Genomic DNA, 20,000 nt, shown 5'->3' with positions numbered 1-20,000 from the left:
CAAACACACACTTATAAGTGTCATAAGTCATAATTAAGTGGTCATTATTAACTTTATTTAACAAGTATCGTGTCAGAAGTAACCTACGTTACCGTGTTTAACTAAACTGAAAAAGACAATACCGTTTGACCCGATTTGAGTGTCCTCCGGGGGTGGACTCGTTAACCAACTGCACTCAGTCAAGGCAGATAAATGATTAACAATCATAGACCGGGCTAGAGATAATTGACCTGGGATGACTGACCGGCTGGTGTAGCGGTCCGAATCTGACTGAGGCAGAGGTTCATGGCCTTATACTGTCACCTAGCGGAGGATTGAGGGAGGAACCCTGGAGGAAGTTGTAAACATTCGCTTCGTTTTGTCCCCGATATCTAACCCTAAATGGCCGCCAATCGAAAAGTCCGTTTGGGAATCAAAACGTGTTTAAATAATATATTGTAAGGACAATTACATGGTTTGTATACTAACGACAGGTTAGGCTATCTCATTCTATCAGCAAACTAAACATATAATTGCTGGTCTTTTCAACGTCATGTTTCTTAGGCAACTGCCATCTTTGTTCAGTCATAGCTCAATACAGGGGCGGCTGGTCAATAGAGGGCGCTAGGGCGCCGCCCTCCCTGCTGAAAAGTGTTTTAGATTTTTGTTTTTCATGTAATATATTTTCTAAACAATAACTACTCATTTTAACCATGACTGTGCCAAAAATACACAATAAAATGTTGTGTATATATACTATTCTGTTTTGGGATCAATTTCGGCTACTTCATGCTCGACATCAAGCCTAGCTGCCAGCCCAACTTCGCCCCGCCCACAAAACATTTTTGTCGGGAAGTTGGGTCTGGAGGGTCTCGTATTGGGAACAACTAGGATCAGGATCTGGATTGGGAACCAGGATCTGGATTGGGAACCAGGATCTGGGCGGACCAATTAAATTGTCAGGGCGGGCTTTATAAGATGATGGATAGATGATCAACAGTAGGCCCTAACGTAATCAACAACGTCACAAAAGAGCCCTTGGGTTGAATTTGTTTTCAACAAACAACATATGACCTTGCTCTGATTGATTGTAGGTGGATCCAATTGAGCGAAGAGGCATTTGTTTTACAAGTTCGGTTGAAACACGCCCCATAGTCACAGCCCAACGGAGAGTTTTCAGACTCATATTCTGACTAGAATTATGAGTATGACAACGTCAGGCTACTCGACATCGAAACGCCTACCAACCTGCAGGCGATAGGTGAATTGCTGACTGTTGTTAACAAGAAACACATATTTAGCCAATCAGTGTCCTTAAAAATGATGCCTAACCAAGCAGAGTTAGAGGCTGTTTATCAATCTGAAGAACGCTGAGAACGCAAGTATATTCTTTTGAAGAACGTTCTTGCAAGCGTCCTTGCGAGAATGGTCTTGCAAGGACGCAAGAACGGAGAATGAATTGAGATGGTTAGGGTTTTCCTGGACTCGCAGCATTATGTTAACCCTGACTAACTACTAATACTAGATAACAAAGCTAAAAAATGGTCCCTCTACCTGTAATTTTACGTTTTCTGTAGCCCTTGCTAACTTACAGTACCTAATGTTAACTAGTGTCTGCACTGCACTGCTAGCTAGGTTATCGAAAAGTCGAAGCAAATTGACAAATGAGCCGTTTCATCAATATTGATTGTGTTAAATTCATTTATAAATCCTTAATATTTAGTTTTACAGTAATAGTTGTGTTGTGTTTCCTAATGATACCAGGGAGAGTGGCTCAAGTGCCCAGATGTTCCTGGTTTTCAACATTTCTGAACTGAGTGTAATGATAGTTATAGTCCACAAATGTGGACATTTGCCTATAGCTGTGTGCATTAATTACAAAATTACTATTTCACAGAGACCTCATATCATGCAGTTTGTGTTCAATTGTAATAGGATGGTTACCGAATTGACTGAATATTTCACAGCCCCACCTAGAATAATTTTCACCAGCCGTCACTGACTGTCTTTTATGGCTGCGTTGTCCTGACAGTGGGTCTGTGCCGTATTGACCCAACACAGACACCTTGATAGCTGCGGCGCTGTTGATAGCATTGAGCTAATTACTTGTCAGCATTTTACTGGGACCAACAATGTCATGGAGGGTTTAGGCTGCAGGGTACCTGAGGGCTACTCAGTAGGATGGGTATAGCTGTGTATCGCTTCAAGTCATCTGCTAAAAGAATACATTATCAACATGAATACCCCTCTAATCCTGTCCTCCACATTCCTAACTTTCCTCATTCACACACACACTTTTCTTTCCGCTACAGTTTCTCCCCACCATTCCCTATCCACCACCCTACACTATCTCCCTCTCCTCCTTCTTTCCACTCACCCACCCACCCCTCTCTCTCTCTCCCCCCCCCCCCCCCCCCCCTCACCGTGCTCTCTAAGGTGCTCCACCATCCTCCGGACCTGCCGGGGCACCCCGTCCTCCAGCAGGCCCCGCTCCTGCAGCTCTGCCAGGGCCACCCCGAAGAGCCTGGGCCCCCCTGGGTCCTGGGTCCTGGGCCCCCCTGGGTCCTGCGGCCTGGGCCCTCCTGGGTCCTGCGGCCTGGGCCCCCCTGGAGCCTGGGGCCTGGGGGTCTGGAGGGGGGGCTGGACTAGCCTCTTCATGTCCTCTCGGAGATGCACGGCTGCCTGGCTGTGCTGCAGAGGGGAGCAGAGCAGAGGACAGTCAGGCTCTCACACCACCATCCCCCTGGGGAGGGGGGGGAGCATCCCCTGGGGGCTCCCATGGCCCCCTGACACGCTCACACCCTGGGTAGAGAGGACTGGCTGAATGACCACTCCCCAGGCAGAGGGACACATGTACATAACACACAAATCAGACAAAACAGACAAATCCCTCACACTCCTGAGACGAGCTGGGAGACAGAGAGAGGGAGAGAGGGAGAGAGGGAGGTGTTTGTCCAGGAAACTTGCGGAAGGGAAAGGGGAGGGGCCTGACTGTGTACTTGTTGCTACGTTGAGGATCTGGTTACCATGCAACACCTGTAGACACTCCCATACACACACGTGTGTGTGTGTGTGTTTGAGAGTAGTCGTGACAGCTTTCAGGATGTGGACTGAACAGACAGGAAAGAAGAGTGAGACACCTGAAGTCAGGAAGCTGTCAGAGGACAAACCTGTGTTCCTGAGTCTTTAAGAGAGAATGAACAGATGGCTATTATTCTGTTCTTTAGAGGGGGAGGAGGAGTAAACAAACCTTTGTGTGTTTTTCATGGTCAAATCATTGACCAATTGTTTACCTACAAACCTGACAACTGCATAAGCCCTGTCTAGACACACAAACACACGTCGATTATAAACTCAGGTGTGGTGTGTGTGTAGCAGCTCTGTCTGCACCTCAGCAGGAAACAGAAACATTTACATATAGTCATTTAGCAGACGCTCTTATCCAAAGAGACTTACAGTAAGTACAGGGACATTCCCCCCGAGGTAAGTAGGGTGAAGTGACACAACGTCATTTGGCACAGCCGGGAATCAAACTGGCAACCTTCTAATTACTAACCTGCCCGATTCCCTAACTGCTCAGCCACCTGACTCTCAAACTCATATCACAATCAATCACATCTGCTCTCCCTGCCTGTCATACACACACATCACACATCAGAGAATCAACCACTCACAGAGCTTCAGGAGACCTCATGCATCCATCCTGCCTCCAAGGAGACCTGACACTAGGCTTTCTCTCTCTCTCTCTCACTCTCTCACTCTCTCCTCTCCCAGCTTCTCTATAAACCTCGCTCCCTCTCTCTCTCCCCCTCCTTCCCTCCATCCATCCCTCTCCATCCCTCCCTCCCCCCCCCCCCTCTCTCTCCCTCCTTCTCTCTCTACGTCTCTCCCTCTCTATATATTTTTTTGCCGGCCTGTCTCTGCATTTCTTTTGTTCTCTCACATACACCAGAATCAGAATTGGTGTTTGTTCGCCATGAAAGTTTGCACAGACAAGGAATTTACTTTGGCAGGAGAGCCTACTTAGGCAGCCATTTTTGGCCAATTAGAAAAGTTACAGCATAACATGGAGAGAGCAGGAGAGAAAAAGGCAACCCCCATACCATGCTCCTAGAGGAGTACAGTGTGGGAACAGGCAAACACCTCAGCACATGTTCACACACACACACACTCTCTCTCTATCTTGAATAGGAGGCCCACTGATTTCAGACAATGGTTCGATTGTATCATGGAGTTATTAACAAAGAAGATCTTCGTAATAAACAAGACAGAGCTCTTTAAAAAAAGTGTAGAAAGCTGATATACTTAGATGGACCACTTCTGACCTTTGACCTTTCTGCGGCATAAACGATGGCAGAAACAGCACCTAACCCGAACCGGGAAACTCATTGTGCCCTTTGACATCTCATGGATAAAAACAAAAGTTTTATCTGATGAATCATGGAGAGGCCACATGGTACACACACACACACACATACACACACATATACACACACTCACTCACACACACAGTGTGTCTCAGCTCCAGTGAGGTGTCTGCCTGCTTCACTGTCTGGTTGTGTGAGACGTTCCCAGTGGGATCCATAACATGGATGCTCCACGCTCACACACTGTTCAACACCCTGCCACTCTATGGGCTAACACTGGCATGGTATGCTAGGCTAATCTAATTGAGGCTTAACTATGATTGCCTAAACTATGCAATGCTATGCTAGGCTAATCTACCTAAGGCTAAACTAAGCTAGGCTAAACTGTGCTATGCTATGGTGAACTGTGTTTAGGATTCAGGGTCAGGGGTTAGTGGTCTGTGTTCAGGGGTCAGAGTCAGTGAGTGAGGGGTCAGTCACCTTAACAGTGTTGTCATCAACTTGCAGTTGCCTGTCTAGTATTTCATAAGTACTGCCCCCCCCCCCTCCTCTCCTGTGGTAAAGGATAAGCTTGTCTGAGCCAGCAGATGTCTCCTAAATACACACATACACACACGCATGTAGCTTACAATAATATGTTTGTGGCTATATATACAGAGCCGCCCACTAAGTATCTTTAACATTCACACACACACAGTCTTAAGCTACTATATTTGCACACACACACCCTTTTCCTTTACAGCCTGCTTGTAACAGTGACCTACAGGTCAGGATACATGTGTCCTACTCACTCACTCTATGTGCCATCTCACGTAACTTACACCTCTGAGAGGGAATGCCTAGCTAGAGGCTGACTTCTTCCTGCCCTCTCTGGTTCCCGACAGGCAGACCTATTGTGATTAGCTGAGTAATCCTCATCCCCCTCCCCCTTGCAACACACACACCCTCCCCCCACTCCAGAACCATCTCCTCAGGAGAAGAATGGCTCTCAAAGCTACTTGGTGTTAACAGGTTATCTGCATACGTCTGCTGTCTTCTGTAGTGGAGACAAAGAGAGAGAGAGACAAAGAGAGAAAGTGTTTGAGTACTTCTGAAGTACTTCAACATGTCCCTAATGTGGCAGGTCCATAGCACCTAGTAGATTTTCATTAACTTCTACACGCAAAAAAGTTTCTCGTTCCAAGTCAGGCAACTTAAGTTTGTGTTCTCATCCTGGCAAATAGCTTCTTGCCCCAACATGTTCCTCTTCTGCCCCCTCCAACCCTCCCCCTCCTTCTCCCTCCTGTGTGGGTGGTCACAGGGGCAGCTGGGAGAGACAGCACTAGTGGCAGCAACAGCTGTCTCTCTCTCTCTCTCTCTCTCTCTCTCTCTCTCTCTCTCTCTCTCTCTCTCTCTCTCCCTCCTTCCTCTCTATCTTTCCCTTCCTCCCTCTTTCTCTCCTGCCTTTCTCTATCTCTCTCCTTTTCTCCCTCTGTCACTAACATGTGCTTCCCCATATCACAAACCTGATGTGTCTTTCAAAGTGGTCTTAAACCAGCAATGCTGTTTTTCTACTGTAAGATCTCTGACATGCACCCAAAGAGGAAACTGTGGTTTCATTTAAGAAATATGAAGCAAGTTACAGTATGTCCCTTTACCCTGGCTCTCAGATGGAAAGTTTTAGTTTTCATAACACTTTCATACTTTCCTAACTCCCTCAAACACCTGACAGAGCAGGGTGAGAGTGAGGCTGTGTGTGTGTATGTGTGTTTGTGTCCAGGGCTAAAGAGCGTCTGAGTGCTAAAGGTTGTTTCTGATGTTCATCACAGAATTATCCTTTGGAAAATGTAAAGGATGTGGCCTAGTAAATAGTTAGAGTATATAGAGACATGTGGAGTTAGATAGCCAGAAACTACATGAGTAACTGTTGCAAGCGTAGGGTTAGGGGCGTAGTCTCCCTCTCCCTCTCCCTCTCCCTCTCCCTCTCCCTCTCCCTCTCCCTCTCCCTCTCTCTCTCTCTCTCTCTCTCTCTCTCTCTCTCTCTCTCTCTCTCTCTCTCTCTCTCTCTCTCTCTCTCCCTCTCTCCCTCTCTCCCTCTCTCCCTCTCTCCCTCTCTCCCTCCCTCCCTCCCTCCCTCCCTCCCTCCCTCCCTCCCTCCCTCCCTCTCTCCCTCTCTCTCTCTCTCTCTCTCTCTCACTCTCTCTCTCACTCTCTCTCACTCTCTCTCACACACACACACACACAACTCCAGCACAAAAGAGTGTGCAGCCCATGACAGGAGAAGGCATGTTAAATCCCTGAGGCACAGCGGAGGGGTGGGTGCCCCCAGTCCCCTCTGGTCCCCGTCACCCCCGTCCCACTGAGAGCAAGGCTTCATAGTTACTCACACAGATGGTGAGGGCTCCAGCACCCATTACAGGAGTCAAAACGCTTCCAGAGAGAGATGAAAAAACATCTGAAGTCCTCCCTCTTCTCTCCTCCTCCTTTTTCTTCTCTCTCTTGCCTGAGTTTTACTCCTAAACTTTCCCCAGACTGGGAGAGGCTTCCCCCAGCGTGCCTCCACTCCCCCACCCCAGAACACGGCACAGATCAGCCAGGAAACGTCCCCACACAAAACAAGAATGAAGAAGAAGGGGGATCTTTACAGATACGCTCCATACAAACCCCAGGCTACAGACTAGCCCGTCTCCCTGGACTCTCTCTCTCCCCCTTCCCTCTCTCCTACTGAGCTGCATGGCTATTGGCTGAGCCGGCAGGTCATGTGACTTTGTAAGAACTTCAGAGAGGACTGCATTCTCTGTCCAAGCAGGGAGGAGAAGACTATCCGGAACAGTCTGTGAGTCTGATGCACCAGATTTAAATGTGATTGTGTATCAAATATGATCTTTACTGTTTCATATTACAACACTGACTGTCAATCACTATTATAAACAATTATTTAATGATTAACTAACATAACATTTCTTAATGATCAACTGTCAAAACACTAAACGTATATTCGAATGAGATCGTATATGAAGTATGATCTTTAGAGTTTCATATAACAACACTGACTATAACTCTGTCAATCACCAATCTCTTTTTAACTAACAATTCTTTAATGATTAACTATGATTACCAATAAATATTCAAGAACAGTACTGAAATGTTATCTAAATGAAAGATCTTGACACCAAGAACTGAGATGTGAGACTAGATACCAGCATAACACAAAGAAGGAAAGTAAATATTGTTTCTATTATATATATTCTATTTAATCAAAACAGGAAGCACCCAGTATTTTTACTTAATATTTTTCTTCTTCATTGAGAAAGTTACCTTGAAAATCAAAACATCCAATCAAATCTAATTTACATGATATTCACACAATTACCCAAACAAATCAAATCAAATCAAATCAAATTTATTTGTATAGCCCTTTTTACACGCAAGCATGTCACAGAGGGCTTCACATACGCCCATAGAACTGCCCCGCAACCAACCTAAACCCTCAAGGAAGACAAGGAAAAACTCCCAGAAAAACTCCCAACGGGAGAAAAAATGGAAGAAACCTTTGGAGGAGCAATTCAGAGAGGGATCCCAAACAGATAGTGTCTTAAATGTACAATTCACAGTTCAATTCTACCTAGAACATTCCACAGGGTTTTTTCACACATCTCTGAACTAGAAACCCTGGAAGCTCATACTAAGACACCTGGATCTGCTGTCTGTTTTACAAGCTTTCCTTTGTCTTCTCATAGGTGAACCTCTTGATGCTGTCCAGGATCCAGTCATTGAATGCAGACACTCGGGTGAACACAGAGGGCTTCTTGTCCTTAATGCAGCCCTGTGGACCGAAACTAACGATCCCATGGACCTGCCAGCTGGAGTCAGGACCAGCAGGCTGACACACAAACGGACCTCCTGAGTCTCCCTGGAGAGGAGGGGGGAGGAGAGGAGAGGAGGGGTGAGGAGGGGAGAGGAGAGGAGAGGAGAGGAGGGGGGAGGGGAGGAGAGGAGAGGGGAGGGGAGAAGAGGGGAGGAGGGGTGAGGAGAGGAGAGGGGAGGGGAGGGGAGGAGGGGTGAGGAGAGGGGAGGAGAGGTGAGGAGAGGGGAGGAGAGGAGAGGAGAGGAGAGGGGAGAAGAGGGGAGGAGGGGTGAGGAGAGGGGAGGGGAGGGGAGGGGAGGGGAGGGGATGAGAGGAGAGGAGAGGAGAGGAGAGAAGAGGGGAGGGGAGGGGAGGGGAGGGGAGGAGATGAGAGAAGAGGAGGAAGTTTGTCAGTCAATGAAGCCTGTACATATGCTAATAACTCTATGCTACAGGCACGGAAACACATCTCTCCCCTGCCTGGGTAGCATGCCCCCCTGCCCCCCTGCCCCACATGGAGCCCCTGCCCCCCTGCCCCCCTGCCCCACATGGAGCCCCTGCCCCCCTGCCCCACATGGAGCCCCCTGCCCCCCTGCCCCCCTGCCCCACATGGAGCCCCCTGCCCCCCTGCCCCACATGGAGCCCCCTGCCCCCCTGCCCCCCTGCCCCACATGGAGCCCCCTGCCCCACATGGAGCCCCCTGCCCCCCTGCCCCATATGGAGCCTCTGCCCCCCTGCCCCACATGGAGCCCCCTGCCCCCCTGCCCCACATGGAGCCCCCTGCCCCCCTGCCCCACATGGAGCCCCTGCCCCACATGGAGCCCCTGCCCCCCTGCCCCCCTGCCCCATATGGAGCCCCTGCCCCCCTGCCCCACATGGAGCCCCTGCCCCATATGGAGCCCCTGCCCCCCTGCCCCATATGGAGCCCCTGCCCCCCTGCCCCACATGGAGCCCCTGCCCCATATGGAGCCCCTGCCCCCCTGCCCCATATGGAGCCCCTGCCCCCCAGCCCCACATGGAGCCCCTGCCCCCCTGCCCCACATGGAGCCCCTGCCCCCCTGCCCCACATGGAGCCCCTGCCCCACATGGAGCCCCTGCCCCCCTGCCCCACATGGAGCCCCTGCCCCCCTGCCCCACATGGAGCCCCTGCCCCACATGGAGCCCCTGCCCCCCTGCCCCACATGGAGCCCCTGCCTGGGTGTCAGGTCCTACCTGGCAGGCTGACTTGAGCTCGTCTGGAGACTCGTATCCGGCACACACCATGGAGGGTCTCAGCGTGTCCCACCAGTAGGCCGGCTGGCTGCAGGTGGGGTAGTCCACCACAGGCAGGCATGCCTGGTTCAGCTGGGCCGACACCTGGGGGAACAAGCTACCTGGGGAATGGAGGCGAGGGTGCGGGGGAGAGGCTGGGTGGTCAATTCACAATTACAGGTAACCATTTAAAATGCACCCATATGAAATATCACACACGCACATCTCCTCCAAATGATACAATACATTAATTATCCCAAAAATATATAAAAATATGATTACAAATTTGGAATAAAAACTCAATTTCCTATCATACCTTTCTCGTCGCCCCAGCCGGTGACGTAGCAGGGTGTTCCTGCGGGCATCACAGCGCCCCCTGCTGGCAGGCAGACAGGGCTGATCTCCCTGGTGCTGGAGGCGGGCGTGGCCAGGTGCACCAGAGCCAGGTCATTGCTGATGTCGGAGCTGTCCGTCTCGTACACGAAGCCCTCGTGGCGGAGGATAGCGTCCACGCCCAGGCACACCTCCAGGGGGCGCTCGTCCAGGGACGAGTTCATGTGGTGTTTACCCAGGCACATGCGCCAGAAACTGGGGTTGTTCAGAGGCCTGGGGAGGGGGGGGGAGATGAGCATGGGGAGGCAGGAGGGCATGTTGTGTGTGGATGTGGTGTGTGTGGATGTGGTGTGTGTGGATGTGGTGTGTAGATGTGGTGTTTGTGAATGTGGTGTGTGTGGATGTGGTGTGTGTGGATGTGGTGTGTGGATGTGGTGTGTGTGGATGTGGTGTGTGTGGATGTGGTGTGTGTGGATGTGGTGTGTGTAGATGTGGTGTGTGTGGATGTGGTGTGTGTGGATGTGGTGTGTGTGGATGTGGTGTGTGTAGATGTGGTGTGTGTAGATGTGGTGTGTGTGGATGTGGGGTGTGTGGATGTGGTGTGTGTAGATGTGGGGTGTGGATGTGGTTTGTGTAGATGTGGTGTGTGTAGATGTGGTGTGTGTGGATGTGGGGTGTGTGGATGTGGTGTGTGTAGATGTGGGGTGTGGATGTGGTGTGTGTAGATGTGGTGTGTGTGGATGTGGTGTGTGGATGTGGTGTGTGGATGTGGTGTGTGTGGATGTGGTGTGTGTAGATGTGGGGTGTGGACGTGGTGTGTGGATGTGGTGTGTGTAGATGTGGGGTGTGTGGATGTGGTGTGTGTAGATGTGGGGTGTGTGGATGTGGTGTGTGTAGATGTGGGGTGTGTAGATGTGGGGTGTGGACGTGGGGTGTGGATGTGGTGTGTGGATGTGGTGTGTGTGGATGTGGTGTGTGTAGATGTGGGGTGTGGACGTGGTGTGTGGATGTGGTGTGTGGATGTGGTGTGTGTAGATGTGGGGTGTGTGGATGTGGTGTGTGTAGATGTGGGGTGTGTGGATGTGGTGTGTGTAGATGTGGTGTGTGTAGATGTGGGGTGTGGACGTGGGGTGTGGATGTGGTGTGTGGATGTGGTGTGTGTAGATGTGGGGTGTGTGGATGTGGTGTGTGTAGATGTGGGGTGTGGATGTGGTGTGTGTAGATGTGGTGTGTGTGGATGTGGGGTGTGGATGTGGTGTGTGTGGATGTGGTGTGTGTGGATGTGGTGTGTGTAGATGTGGGGTGTGGACGTGGTGTGTGTAGATGTGGGGTGTGTGGATGTGGGGTGTGTGGATGTGGTGTGTGGATGTGGTGTGTGGATGTGGGGTGTGTGGATGTGGTGTGTGTAGATGTGGGGTGTGTGGATGTGGTGTGTGAGTGTGTTACTTCATGAAGCAGTGGGCTGCAGTGAGGATCCATTCAGGGTGGATGAGGGAGCCTCCACAGCCATGCATGTAGGGGATGGGAGGGAACGGACTGGCCTGAGGAGGGAGAGATGTCACACACACACACACACACACTATAACCACACACACACACATTATAACCACACACACACATTATAACCCCCCCAGTCTGACCTGCATGGACACCTGCCAGGGCCAGGAGTAGGGCACAGCCTCCACCCCGTTCACCACCCTCAGGGTGGCATTGCTGGGGGTGACGGCCGGGACTCCACACCCCTCTGGCCAGCCTGGGGGAGGGGGGAGGGGAGGGGAGGGGAGAGGAGGGGGGAGGAGGGGGGAGGAGGGGGGAGGGGAGGGGGGAGGAGGGAGAGAGGAGGGTGGATAGGAGGGGGGAGGGGAGGGGGGAGAGGAGGGTGGAGAGAAGGGGGAGGGGAGGGATGAGGGGGGAGAGGAGGAAGGAGAGGAGGGGGGATGGGGGAGGAGGGGGGAGGAGGGTGGAGGGGGGAAAGGAGGAATGGTTGTCATTTATTTGTATAAATAAACAAAGAAACATATTTTGACAAGTGTTTGAGAGTAGAACTGTGATTTGACGTGTGGAAGAGGTGGTCTTACTGATGATAGCATCACACACACACACACACACACACAGGGTCTTACTGATGGTGATGTTGTCCCAGGGGTTGGGGGGCGGGGGGGGCAGTGTGGGGAACACACTGGGGTCTGTGGTCCAGTAGCCACGGAAACCTTGCTCCACATTGGCACCGTTGCTAAGGAAACGGATCACGGCTGTGTTGCTGGGGATGACAATGGTAGGGGGCGGGGAAAATCCGCAGAAACGACCTGCAGCCGATGAGGAACAACCAAAAAAATCACACAGGAAGTGTGTTATGAAGGTGGAAATGCAGTGTTCACAATGTGGATATTAGCAGAAAATCTATAGTATAATGTGAGAACTCTGTGTGCCTGAGCAAGTTTTAAAGTGGGATTGTCGGCCAACGACAATGAGCTCAATGCTGCAGAGCGAAGAGATGTCCTTCTTCAGGTTTTTATCTCACAAGGACGTGCAGTGCTGCGTTGGACTCTGAATATAGGAAATTCATCAACCACATGTTGAGCCCCAGCCCATTCTCACCTGTTACTGGTACACCATAGGAGAAGTCCCTGAAGAAACTGTGTCAACAACTTGTTTCAACCCAATTCTGAGAAACTCACACTGGCTTTTTCTTTTCAGTACTGCTGTTCAATTATAGGAATTCCAGACTACTCTAAGTGGTTACAGTACAGATGAATAATGAATGTTATTAATGTAAAAAGTGCTTTTGTGAGAGCTTGAAGGACTAATAACAACGTTAGAAATGATGTGCTGTGATGACTGTAGTGGGCAGCTCTCTTCTAGCCATTAGGTTCTGTATGAGAAAACTAAACAGATTACTCTGCATTTACATTTAGTCATTTAGCAGACGCTCTTATCCAGAGCGACTTACAGTAAGTAAGTACTCTATAAACGTGTTTTTTTTTTTATCAGTTCACTGTTTAGAAATGTTACATCAAATGTTACATCAAATGTTACAGCAAATGTTACATCAAATGTTACATCAAATGTTACATCAAATGTTACATCAAAGCCTCCGGTCTGCACAGACAGACACACAATGACAACAGAAGTTGACAGGAATCCGTTATATTTTAAACATTGAATTCTTCTGGCCTGACCACCTGTTGAACCACAGCCCATTCTCACATGAAGTCTACTTGATCTGTATTTGAATGCACCCAAGGTTGTTATCACCATGTTGATAGTGTGCCAGATGGGCTTTAAATAGAGAGAGACCTGCAGAAGGGCATTCTGGGCTCACGACAAGAGATTGTCCAGACACCATACAGGTAAGGTGTTTCACCCCGACCATCCTACTTTACATGACTGAAGTGTCAGTGTGGAAAGCTCTTCATCATGTCCCCAGTGCAGTTTTTGGGCGCTGCTGTTGAGTGATTACACCTGGCTTCCATATGGCTGCTGTTGAGTGTTTACACCTGGCTTCCATATGGCTGCTGTTGAGTGATTACACCTGGCTTCCATATGGCTGCTGTTGAGTGATTACACCTGGCTTCCATATGGCTGCTGTTGAGTGATTACACCTGGCTTCCATATGGCTGCTGTTGAGTGATTACACCTGGCTTCCATATGGCTGCTGTTGAGTGATTACACCTGGCTTCCATATGGCTGCTGTTGAGTGATTACACCTGGCTTCCATATGGCTGCTGTTGAGTGATTACACCTGGCTTCCATATGGCTGCTGTTGAGTGATTACACCTGGCTTCCATATGGCTGCTGTTGAGTGTTTACACCTGGCTTCCATATGGTGTTACAATTGATCCCAAATGTGTTTTATGGTGTTTGTCTATATTATTGTTGCTTGCTTTCCTACAGGTACACTCTTGCACTTTTGAGGCTCATGTTTTTTAATTGTAACTTTTTTAACTACATGCTCTTATGGTTCTTCCCATTGGCACTTATTTGCTTTTTACAATGTATGCTTCATGTTTTGGCTGCCCACAATGTTTTTGGGGCTATCTCGTTGTTTATGATCATTGACCCATACACTCTCTTGGAAGTCGCTTTGGATAAAAGCATCTGCTAAATGAATAAATGTAATGTAAATGTTTAGGACAGGGATCTGTGCAGGCCAGTCAAGTGTTTCCACACCAAACTCAACAAAACATTTCTGTAGTGTACATTCTGTCTCTGTCTCTGAGCAGCGAGCCAGTCCTTTGAGCATCATGGCTTCCTCTCTCACCCTGGGTGTGTTCCTCCTCTCTGCCCTGGCCACCGTCCACTGCGGCACCGTCAAAATCTGGGGCCTGAAAGGATCGGGGCTCAATGGAGATCCTGCCGGCAACCAGCCTGACTGCTACGTGAGGGTGTGGTGCGCAGGCCGGGATGGCGGCCAGACCTACGTCATCGACAACAACCGTAACCCCTCCTGGAGCAGCGTGTTCACCTTCACTGATGTGGCAGAGTCAGCGGCTAGTCTGAAATTGGAGGTGTGGGATAAAGACCTCAAGTACAACGACCACTTAGGCACCTGCTCCCATTCCATCAGCCATGGAAGCCACTGGGGGCAGTGCTCCATGAAGAAGGGAAGCTTATCCTACTCTTACAGCTTCGAGTAGCAGCTGTCAGGTCATAGGAAGGTCTTCACATCCTGTGTGTTTATTGGAATCAGGCTTTCATGTTAAGAGCCCCTGTGTAGCCCTGGCTGAATCCCAGCATCACATTGCCTGTTTACTGTGCCACCCTGGGCCCTACATTACCAATAAAGATCTTCTGCTGCTACAGAACTCTGTCTTTCAAACCTTAGATTCCTGGCATTCAAGTAGCCTATGTGTGTGTGAGATCTCCTGAAGCAGGTACTGTAGGAAGGTGATGATCTCCTTAAGCAGGTATTGTAGGAAGGTGAAAGGTGGCAGGTGTGTGGGACGTGCTGGGGAAGGCGTTATGAAGCGAGGGAAGTAGATCTGAGGCCATACAGAAGATGCAGTCGGGGTCTTAAAGGTGGTGTGGGCCTGTCCTCAGTCGGGTGGGGCTACAGGAGCTGCAGTGGGTGTTGGATGACAACACTGGGCACTATCTATAGTTCCAGCAATCTGTGTGTGTCACCGACATCTTAAATCATTGACTGCATCACAGGCACTGAGCACTGGTTTTATATAATTGCTTTAACAAGCAATGTCACAGAGCACATTACAGATGCACCCATGACCCAACCTAAGGGACAGAAGTATTCTGCTGTAGTAAGAGAGAATATAATCAAAATATGTGGTAGATATTTATTCTAAAACGCGATGCCTGGAACTGCTTAGAGAACACCCCCCCCACACACAGACATTAAATACACACACACAAACACACACACACACATTAAAGAAACACACACACATAGACATAGCTGTCACTAAAAACAAGAAGACACCTCTTGACCCCTCACCTCTTGACGCCATGTCGGGTCCTCCAAACACCTCCACGTAGTCCACACACTGGCCCAGAATACTCTGGGCCTGCAGCAGGAAGTGAGTGAAGACCAGGTGGATGTTGGTGGCGGAGGGGATGTGGATCCTCCAGGTGCACGTGGCCTGGCTGGGGTAGTCCTGGGGCCAGCCAGGAGACACCAGAGTCCCCTGCTCACTGCTGGAGGAACCCCCACATGGAGCTGGGGGGTGGAGGGAGGAGGAAGACAGAAGGGGAGAGAAGGGAAGGGAGGAAGAGAGAAGGGGAGAGAAGGAAGGAGAGAGATGTGGAGGGAGGGGGATGAGAAAAGGGGAAGGGAGGAAGGAGAGAGATGTGGAGGGAGGGGGATGGAGAGAGGGGGATGGAGGAAGGAGAGAGATGTGGAGGAAGGGGATGGAGGGAGGAGAGAGATGTGGAGGGAGGGGGATGGAGGGAGGAGAGAGATGTGGAGTGGGGGGGTGGAGGGAGGGACAGTGCTAGTATGAGGAAAGAGCAACCAACTTCAAATCTTTAACACCAATTTCAACCAGCTGCCCCTCACCACCACCCCCTGTACCCTCGCCCCATAGCCTCCCCCCTTTAGCCTCCCCCCTTTAGCCTCCCCCTTTAGCCTCCCCCATAGCCTCCCCCCTTTAGCCTCCGCCCTTTAGCCTCCCCCATAGCCTCCCCCCTTTAGCCTCCCCCCTTTAGCCTCCCCCTTTAACCTCCCCACTTTAGCCTCCCCCGTAGCCTCCCCCTTTAGCCTCCTCCCTTTAGCTTCCCCCATAGCCTCCCCCCTTTAGCCTCCCCCACAGCCTCCCCCTTTAGCCTCCCCCCTTTAGCCTCCCCCATAGCCCCCCTCTTTAGCCTCCCCCTTTAGCCTCCCCCCTTTAGCCTCCCCATAGCCTCCCCCACAGCCTCCCCCCTCTGTGCCCCTCCTCCCCTCCTCACCCTGGCTGGGGTCCACAGCGCTCCAGGTGGCAGTGAAGCCTGTGTCCACCACCCTGCTGTTGGAGACAAAGCTGACAGTCATCCTCTCCCCATCACTCACCAGTTCCAGAGGGGGCTCCTGGCTGCAGTGGGTACCTGGGGGGAGGGGTAAGAGGAGGGCAGGTGGAGGGGTAAGAGGAGGGCAGGTGGAGGGGTAGGAGGAAGGCAGGTGGAGGGGTAGGAGAGGACGTGTAAGAGGAGGGGGGGAGAGGGAGAAATGTATATTTGGGAAATATACAATATATGAAATATATAAAATTCAAACTTTTTCTGGGTAAAACGTTTTTCAACCTTAAAAAAACTACTATCGCAACTTTTGATTATTATTATTTTTCACCTTTCAAACCTCTTTTTCATATCTAAGAAAATTATATATATATTTTTACGTTTGTGAACGAGAATCACATTTTTAAATCTTTCATACACAGTGCAAAAACTGCATAATCTGTACAAAACAGTGTGTAGGTGCCCGAAAGTCAGTGTGCTTCAATCTTTCTTTCTCAACCTGTCCTCCCCTGCCCTCCCCTCACCTCCCCTCCCCTGCCCTCCCCTGACCTGACCTCCCCTGCCCTGCCCTGCCCTGCCCTGCCCTGCCCTGCCCTGCCCTCCCCTGACCTGACCTCCCCTGCCCTGCCCTGCCCTCCCCTGACCTGACCTCCCCTGCCCTGCCCTCCCCTGACCTGACCTCCCCTGCCCTGCCCTCCCCTGACCAGACCTCCCCTGCCCTGCCCTGCCCTGCCCTGCCCTCCCCTCCCCTGCCCTCCCCTCCCCTGCCCTCCCCTGCCCTCCCCTGACCAGACCTCCCCTCCCCTCCCCTCCCCTCCCCTGCCCTGCCCTGCCCTGCCCTGCCCTGCCCTGCCCTGCCCTGCCCTGCCCTGCCCTGCCCTGCCCTCCCCTCCCCTCCCCTCCCCTCCCCTCCCTCCTACCCAGACTGCCCAGGCGGTCAGTGAGGGACACTCGGTCGTCCATGCAGAGCTGGCTCTCCTCCAGAGAGAGCGACAGGAAGCGCAGGAGGACCAGCATGCCCCGGGGCACCTGAATGTCCCACTGGCAGCGGGCATCGTTGTCATAGCTACCGGGGTGGCCCATGGAGGACAGGGTGCCGTTGACCCCTGTCAGCTCCCTTGGCCCTCCACACCCAGACGCTGGGGGGAGGGGGGGGGGACGAGAGAGAGAGAGATGTTCAGACCAGTGTAAGAACGTACTTAGTCCAGTATAAACGGACTCACACCAGTTCAGACCAGTAGGACACTGTTTCCTATCAGTGTGACGTACTGTGAAGGTGGTACAGGTCCTTGCGGATCACGTTCTCCATCCAGGGCAGATAGGCTGAGGCTCGTGTGAACACGCTGGGCTTCTTGTCCATGATGCAGCCGATTGGTCCGAAGCTGGTGATTCCGTGGACCTCCCAGGGCCTGCCCGGAGAGACCTGACACACCAGGGGGCCGCCAGAGTCCCCCTGCACTAGGCCAGGGTCAGAGGTCAGGGGGTGGAAGGTTCAAGGATCAGGCATTTAACAGATTCATCTGATGGGAGGGTGAGAGAGAAGGAGGGAGGGTGAGAGAGAGGGTAAGAGGGTGAGAGGGTGAGAGAGGAGGGGAGGAAGGGTGTGAGAGAAGGGAAGGTGAGAGGGAGTGTGAGAGGGAGGGTGAGAGAGAAGCAGGGAGGGTGAAAGGTAGCTCTGACCTGGCAGACAGATTTGAGCTCGTCAGGGAGGCTGTATCCACAACAGATCATGGAGTCTTTGACCTGGAACCACCAGTAGTCCATCCTCTTACAGGTACTGAAAGGAACCACAGGCAGGGCCACCTGGTTCAGACCCTCCGAGGGTTTGGCATTCAATGAATCACCTGGAGAGGGAAGGAGGAAGAAAAAGAAAAAGATTGAGTGTTAGAAAAGGATGCTGCAGTTGTATGTTCTCACCAGCAGAGAGAGACAAAGGTGGACACAGTAAGAGGGAAGATTTAAAGATCATTTGACTCCCCGCTCTTTTCCCCCTCCCAGCCCTCCCCCCTCCCAGCCCTCCCCCCTCTCCCCTCCCCTCTCTCCGGTCTCCCCCCCTCCCCCTTCCCCCTCCCCCTTCCCCTCCCCCTCCCCCTCTCCCCTCCCCTCTCTCCGGTCTTCCCCCTCCCCTCTTCCCCTCTCCCCTCCCCTCCCCCTCCCCCCCCTCCCCCCCCCTCCCCCCCTCCCCCTCTCCCCTCCCCTCTCTCCGGTCTCTCCCCCTCCCCTCTTCCCCCTCCCCCTCTCCCCCCTTCCCCTCTCCCCCTCCCTTCCCCTCTCCCCCTCCCCTCCCCCCCTCCCCTCTCCCCTCTCTCCGGTCTCTCCCCCTCCCCTCTTCCCCCTCCCCTCCCCTCTCCCCTCACCTCTCTCCGGTCTCTCCCCCTCCCCTCTTCCCCTCTCCCCTCCCCTCCCCCCTCCTCCTCCCTCCCCCTCTCCCCTCCCCTCTCACCGGTCTCGTCCCCCCAGCCCGAGGCATAGCAAGTGGTCCCCCCCGGCAGCACCTCCTCCAGGGGGGGCAGGCAGGCGAAGGAGACCTCCCTGCTGGCCTCCACCCCCCCGTCCAGCCGGACCAGGGCGATGTCATACTCCACGCTGGGCACGGTTGGGTAGCGGAAGGCCTCGTGCCGCACAATGGAGCGCACGGAGAAGCAGCGCTCTGACGCCTCGGAGAACGTCAGGTTGTGTTTGCCCAGACACATGCGCCAGCGCTGGAGTTCATCTGCATAGCTGGGGGAGGAGAGGAGGGGAGGGAGGGAGGGAGGGAGGGAGGGAGGGAGGGAGGGAGGGAGGGAGGGAGGGAGGGAGGGAGGGAGGGAGGGAGGGAGGGAGGGAGGGAAGGAAGGGAGGGGAGGGGAGGGGAGGGGAGGGGAGGGGAGGGGAGGGGAGGAAGGAAGGAAGGAAGGAAGGAAGGAAGGGAGGGAGGGAGGGAGGGAGGGAGGGGAGGGGAGGGGAGGGGAGGGGAGGGGAGGGGAGGGGAGGGGGAGGGAGGGAGGGAGGGAGGGAGGGAGGGAGGGAGGGAGGGAGGGAGGGAGGGAGGGAGGGAGAGGGAGAGGGAGGAGGGAGGGAGGGAGGGAGGGGAAAGGAGGGAGGGGAAAGGAGGGAAGGAGGGAGGGAGAGGAGAGGAAGGGAGGGGAGGGAGGGAGGGAGGGAGGGAGGGAGGGAGGGAGGGAGGGAGGGAGGGAGGGAAAGGAGGGGAGGGGAGGGGAGGGGAGGGGAGGGGAGGGGAGGGGAGGGGAGGGGAGGGGAGGGGAGGGGAGGGGAGGGGAGGGGAGGGGAGGGGAGGGGGGGGAGATTTCAGGAGGTTTCATGGTAAGAGCTAACCCTAACCCCTTTGGACTTTTTTTCAGGCCTGAGGGTTAAACAAGGCCAAAGGCACAGTCTATGATGTATATATCTTTACTTCATGGAAAACACTTGTGATAAATAGTATTTTCTTTTGTTGTTGTTAGGTTAGTGAGGCCGCTTACTTGATGAAGCAGTGAGCTGCAGTCATCACCCAGTTCTTATGGATCAGAGTTCCTCCACAGATGTGAGAGAAGCTGGGCTCAGGTCTGCTGGGGGGCCAAACCTGCCACACACACACACACACACAGACACAGACACACACAGACACACACACGCACAGACAGGAAGATGAGACGACAGCAGTGGTTGTTAGCAGGAAAGATGAGCTCTCATCAGGGACTCATCTCCTTTTATTAGCAGTCTGAGAGAGTCATTACATTCACCTGACAGAACAACTCCTCACACCAGACAAGACACCAGAGAGAAAGAACAGGAGAGATGGAGAGAGAGGGAGAGAG

At 52.4% G+C, this 20,000-nt stretch overlaps 3 protein-coding genes across 5 annotated transcripts in view; 1 reads left to right on the top strand and 2 right to left on the bottom strand.

Moving 5' to 3' along the window:
- The window catches only part of fam13a (family with sequence similarity 13 member A), a 56,622-nt gene extending 49,883 nt beyond the window's left edge, over positions 1-6,739 (bottom strand). The window contains exons 1-3 of one of the 2 annotated variants that reach the window (XM_084686512.1): positions 6,713-6,739; positions 2,582-2,670; positions 2,403-2,503 (exon numbers count right to left, since the gene is read on the bottom strand). In XM_084686512.1, the coding sequence (XP_084542638.1) occupies positions 2,403-2,503; positions 2,582-2,670; positions 6,713-6,739 (217 nt within the window). Of the gene's footprint in view, positions 1-122; positions 522-2,402; positions 2,504-2,581; positions 2,671-6,712 lie in introns of those variants that run through there. The other variant, XM_084686513.1, reaches the window with a different exon arrangement.
- A 973-nt stretch (positions 6,740-7,712) lies between these two features.
- The window catches only part of LOC146237095 (ovochymase-2), a 27,178-nt gene continuing 14,890 nt past the window's right edge, over positions 7,713-20,000 (bottom strand). Inside the window, exons 14-26 of the mRNA XM_084687085.1 lie at positions 19,665-19,765; positions 18,647-18,924; positions 17,884-18,047; positions 17,473-17,656; positions 17,124-17,342; positions 16,159-16,293; positions 15,209-15,430; positions 11,880-12,062; positions 11,397-11,509; positions 11,203-11,297; positions 9,740-10,029; positions 9,385-9,545; positions 7,713-8,238 (exon numbers count right to left, since the gene is read on the bottom strand). Coding sequence (XP_084543211.1) covers positions 8,038-8,238; positions 9,385-9,545; positions 9,740-10,029; positions 11,203-11,297; positions 11,397-11,509; positions 11,880-12,062; positions 15,209-15,430; positions 16,159-16,293; positions 17,124-17,342; positions 17,473-17,656; positions 17,884-18,047; positions 18,647-18,924; positions 19,665-19,765 — 2,346 coding nt within the window. The 3' untranslated portion in view covers positions 7,713-8,037. The remainder of the gene's footprint in view (positions 8,239-9,384; positions 9,546-9,739; positions 10,030-11,202; positions 11,298-11,396; positions 11,510-11,879; positions 12,063-15,208; positions 15,431-16,158; positions 16,294-17,123; positions 17,343-17,472; positions 17,657-17,883; positions 18,048-18,646; positions 18,925-19,664; positions 19,766-20,000) is intronic.
- Positions 13,037-14,561, top strand: LOC146237096 (uncharacterized). Of its 2 annotated transcripts, none has more exons than XM_084687967.1 (2): positions 13,037-13,106; positions 13,980-14,561. In XM_084687967.1, exon 2 carries the CDS (start codon positions 14,001-14,003, stop codon positions 14,391-14,393), a length of 393 nt encoding a protein of 130 aa, XP_084544093.1. In that variant the 5' UTR covers positions 13,037-13,106; positions 13,980-14,000; the 3' UTR covers positions 14,394-14,561. The 2 variants fall into 2 exon arrangements, with proteins under 2 accessions (XP_084544093.1, XP_084544094.1); XM_084687968.1 differs by having other exon boundaries at positions 13,082-13,106; positions 13,952-14,561.

Source organism: Hypomesus nipponensis, chromosome 22 (assembly GCF_054491055.1).
Source record: "Hypomesus nipponensis isolate SF chromosome 22, ASM5449105v1, whole genome shotgun sequence".
NCBI classification, from domain to species: Eukaryota; Metazoa; Chordata; class Actinopteri; order Osmeriformes; family Osmeridae; genus Hypomesus; species Hypomesus nipponensis.
Note: the sequence above shows the minus strand (reverse complement) of the source record. Positions and strands in the feature narration are given on the sequence as shown.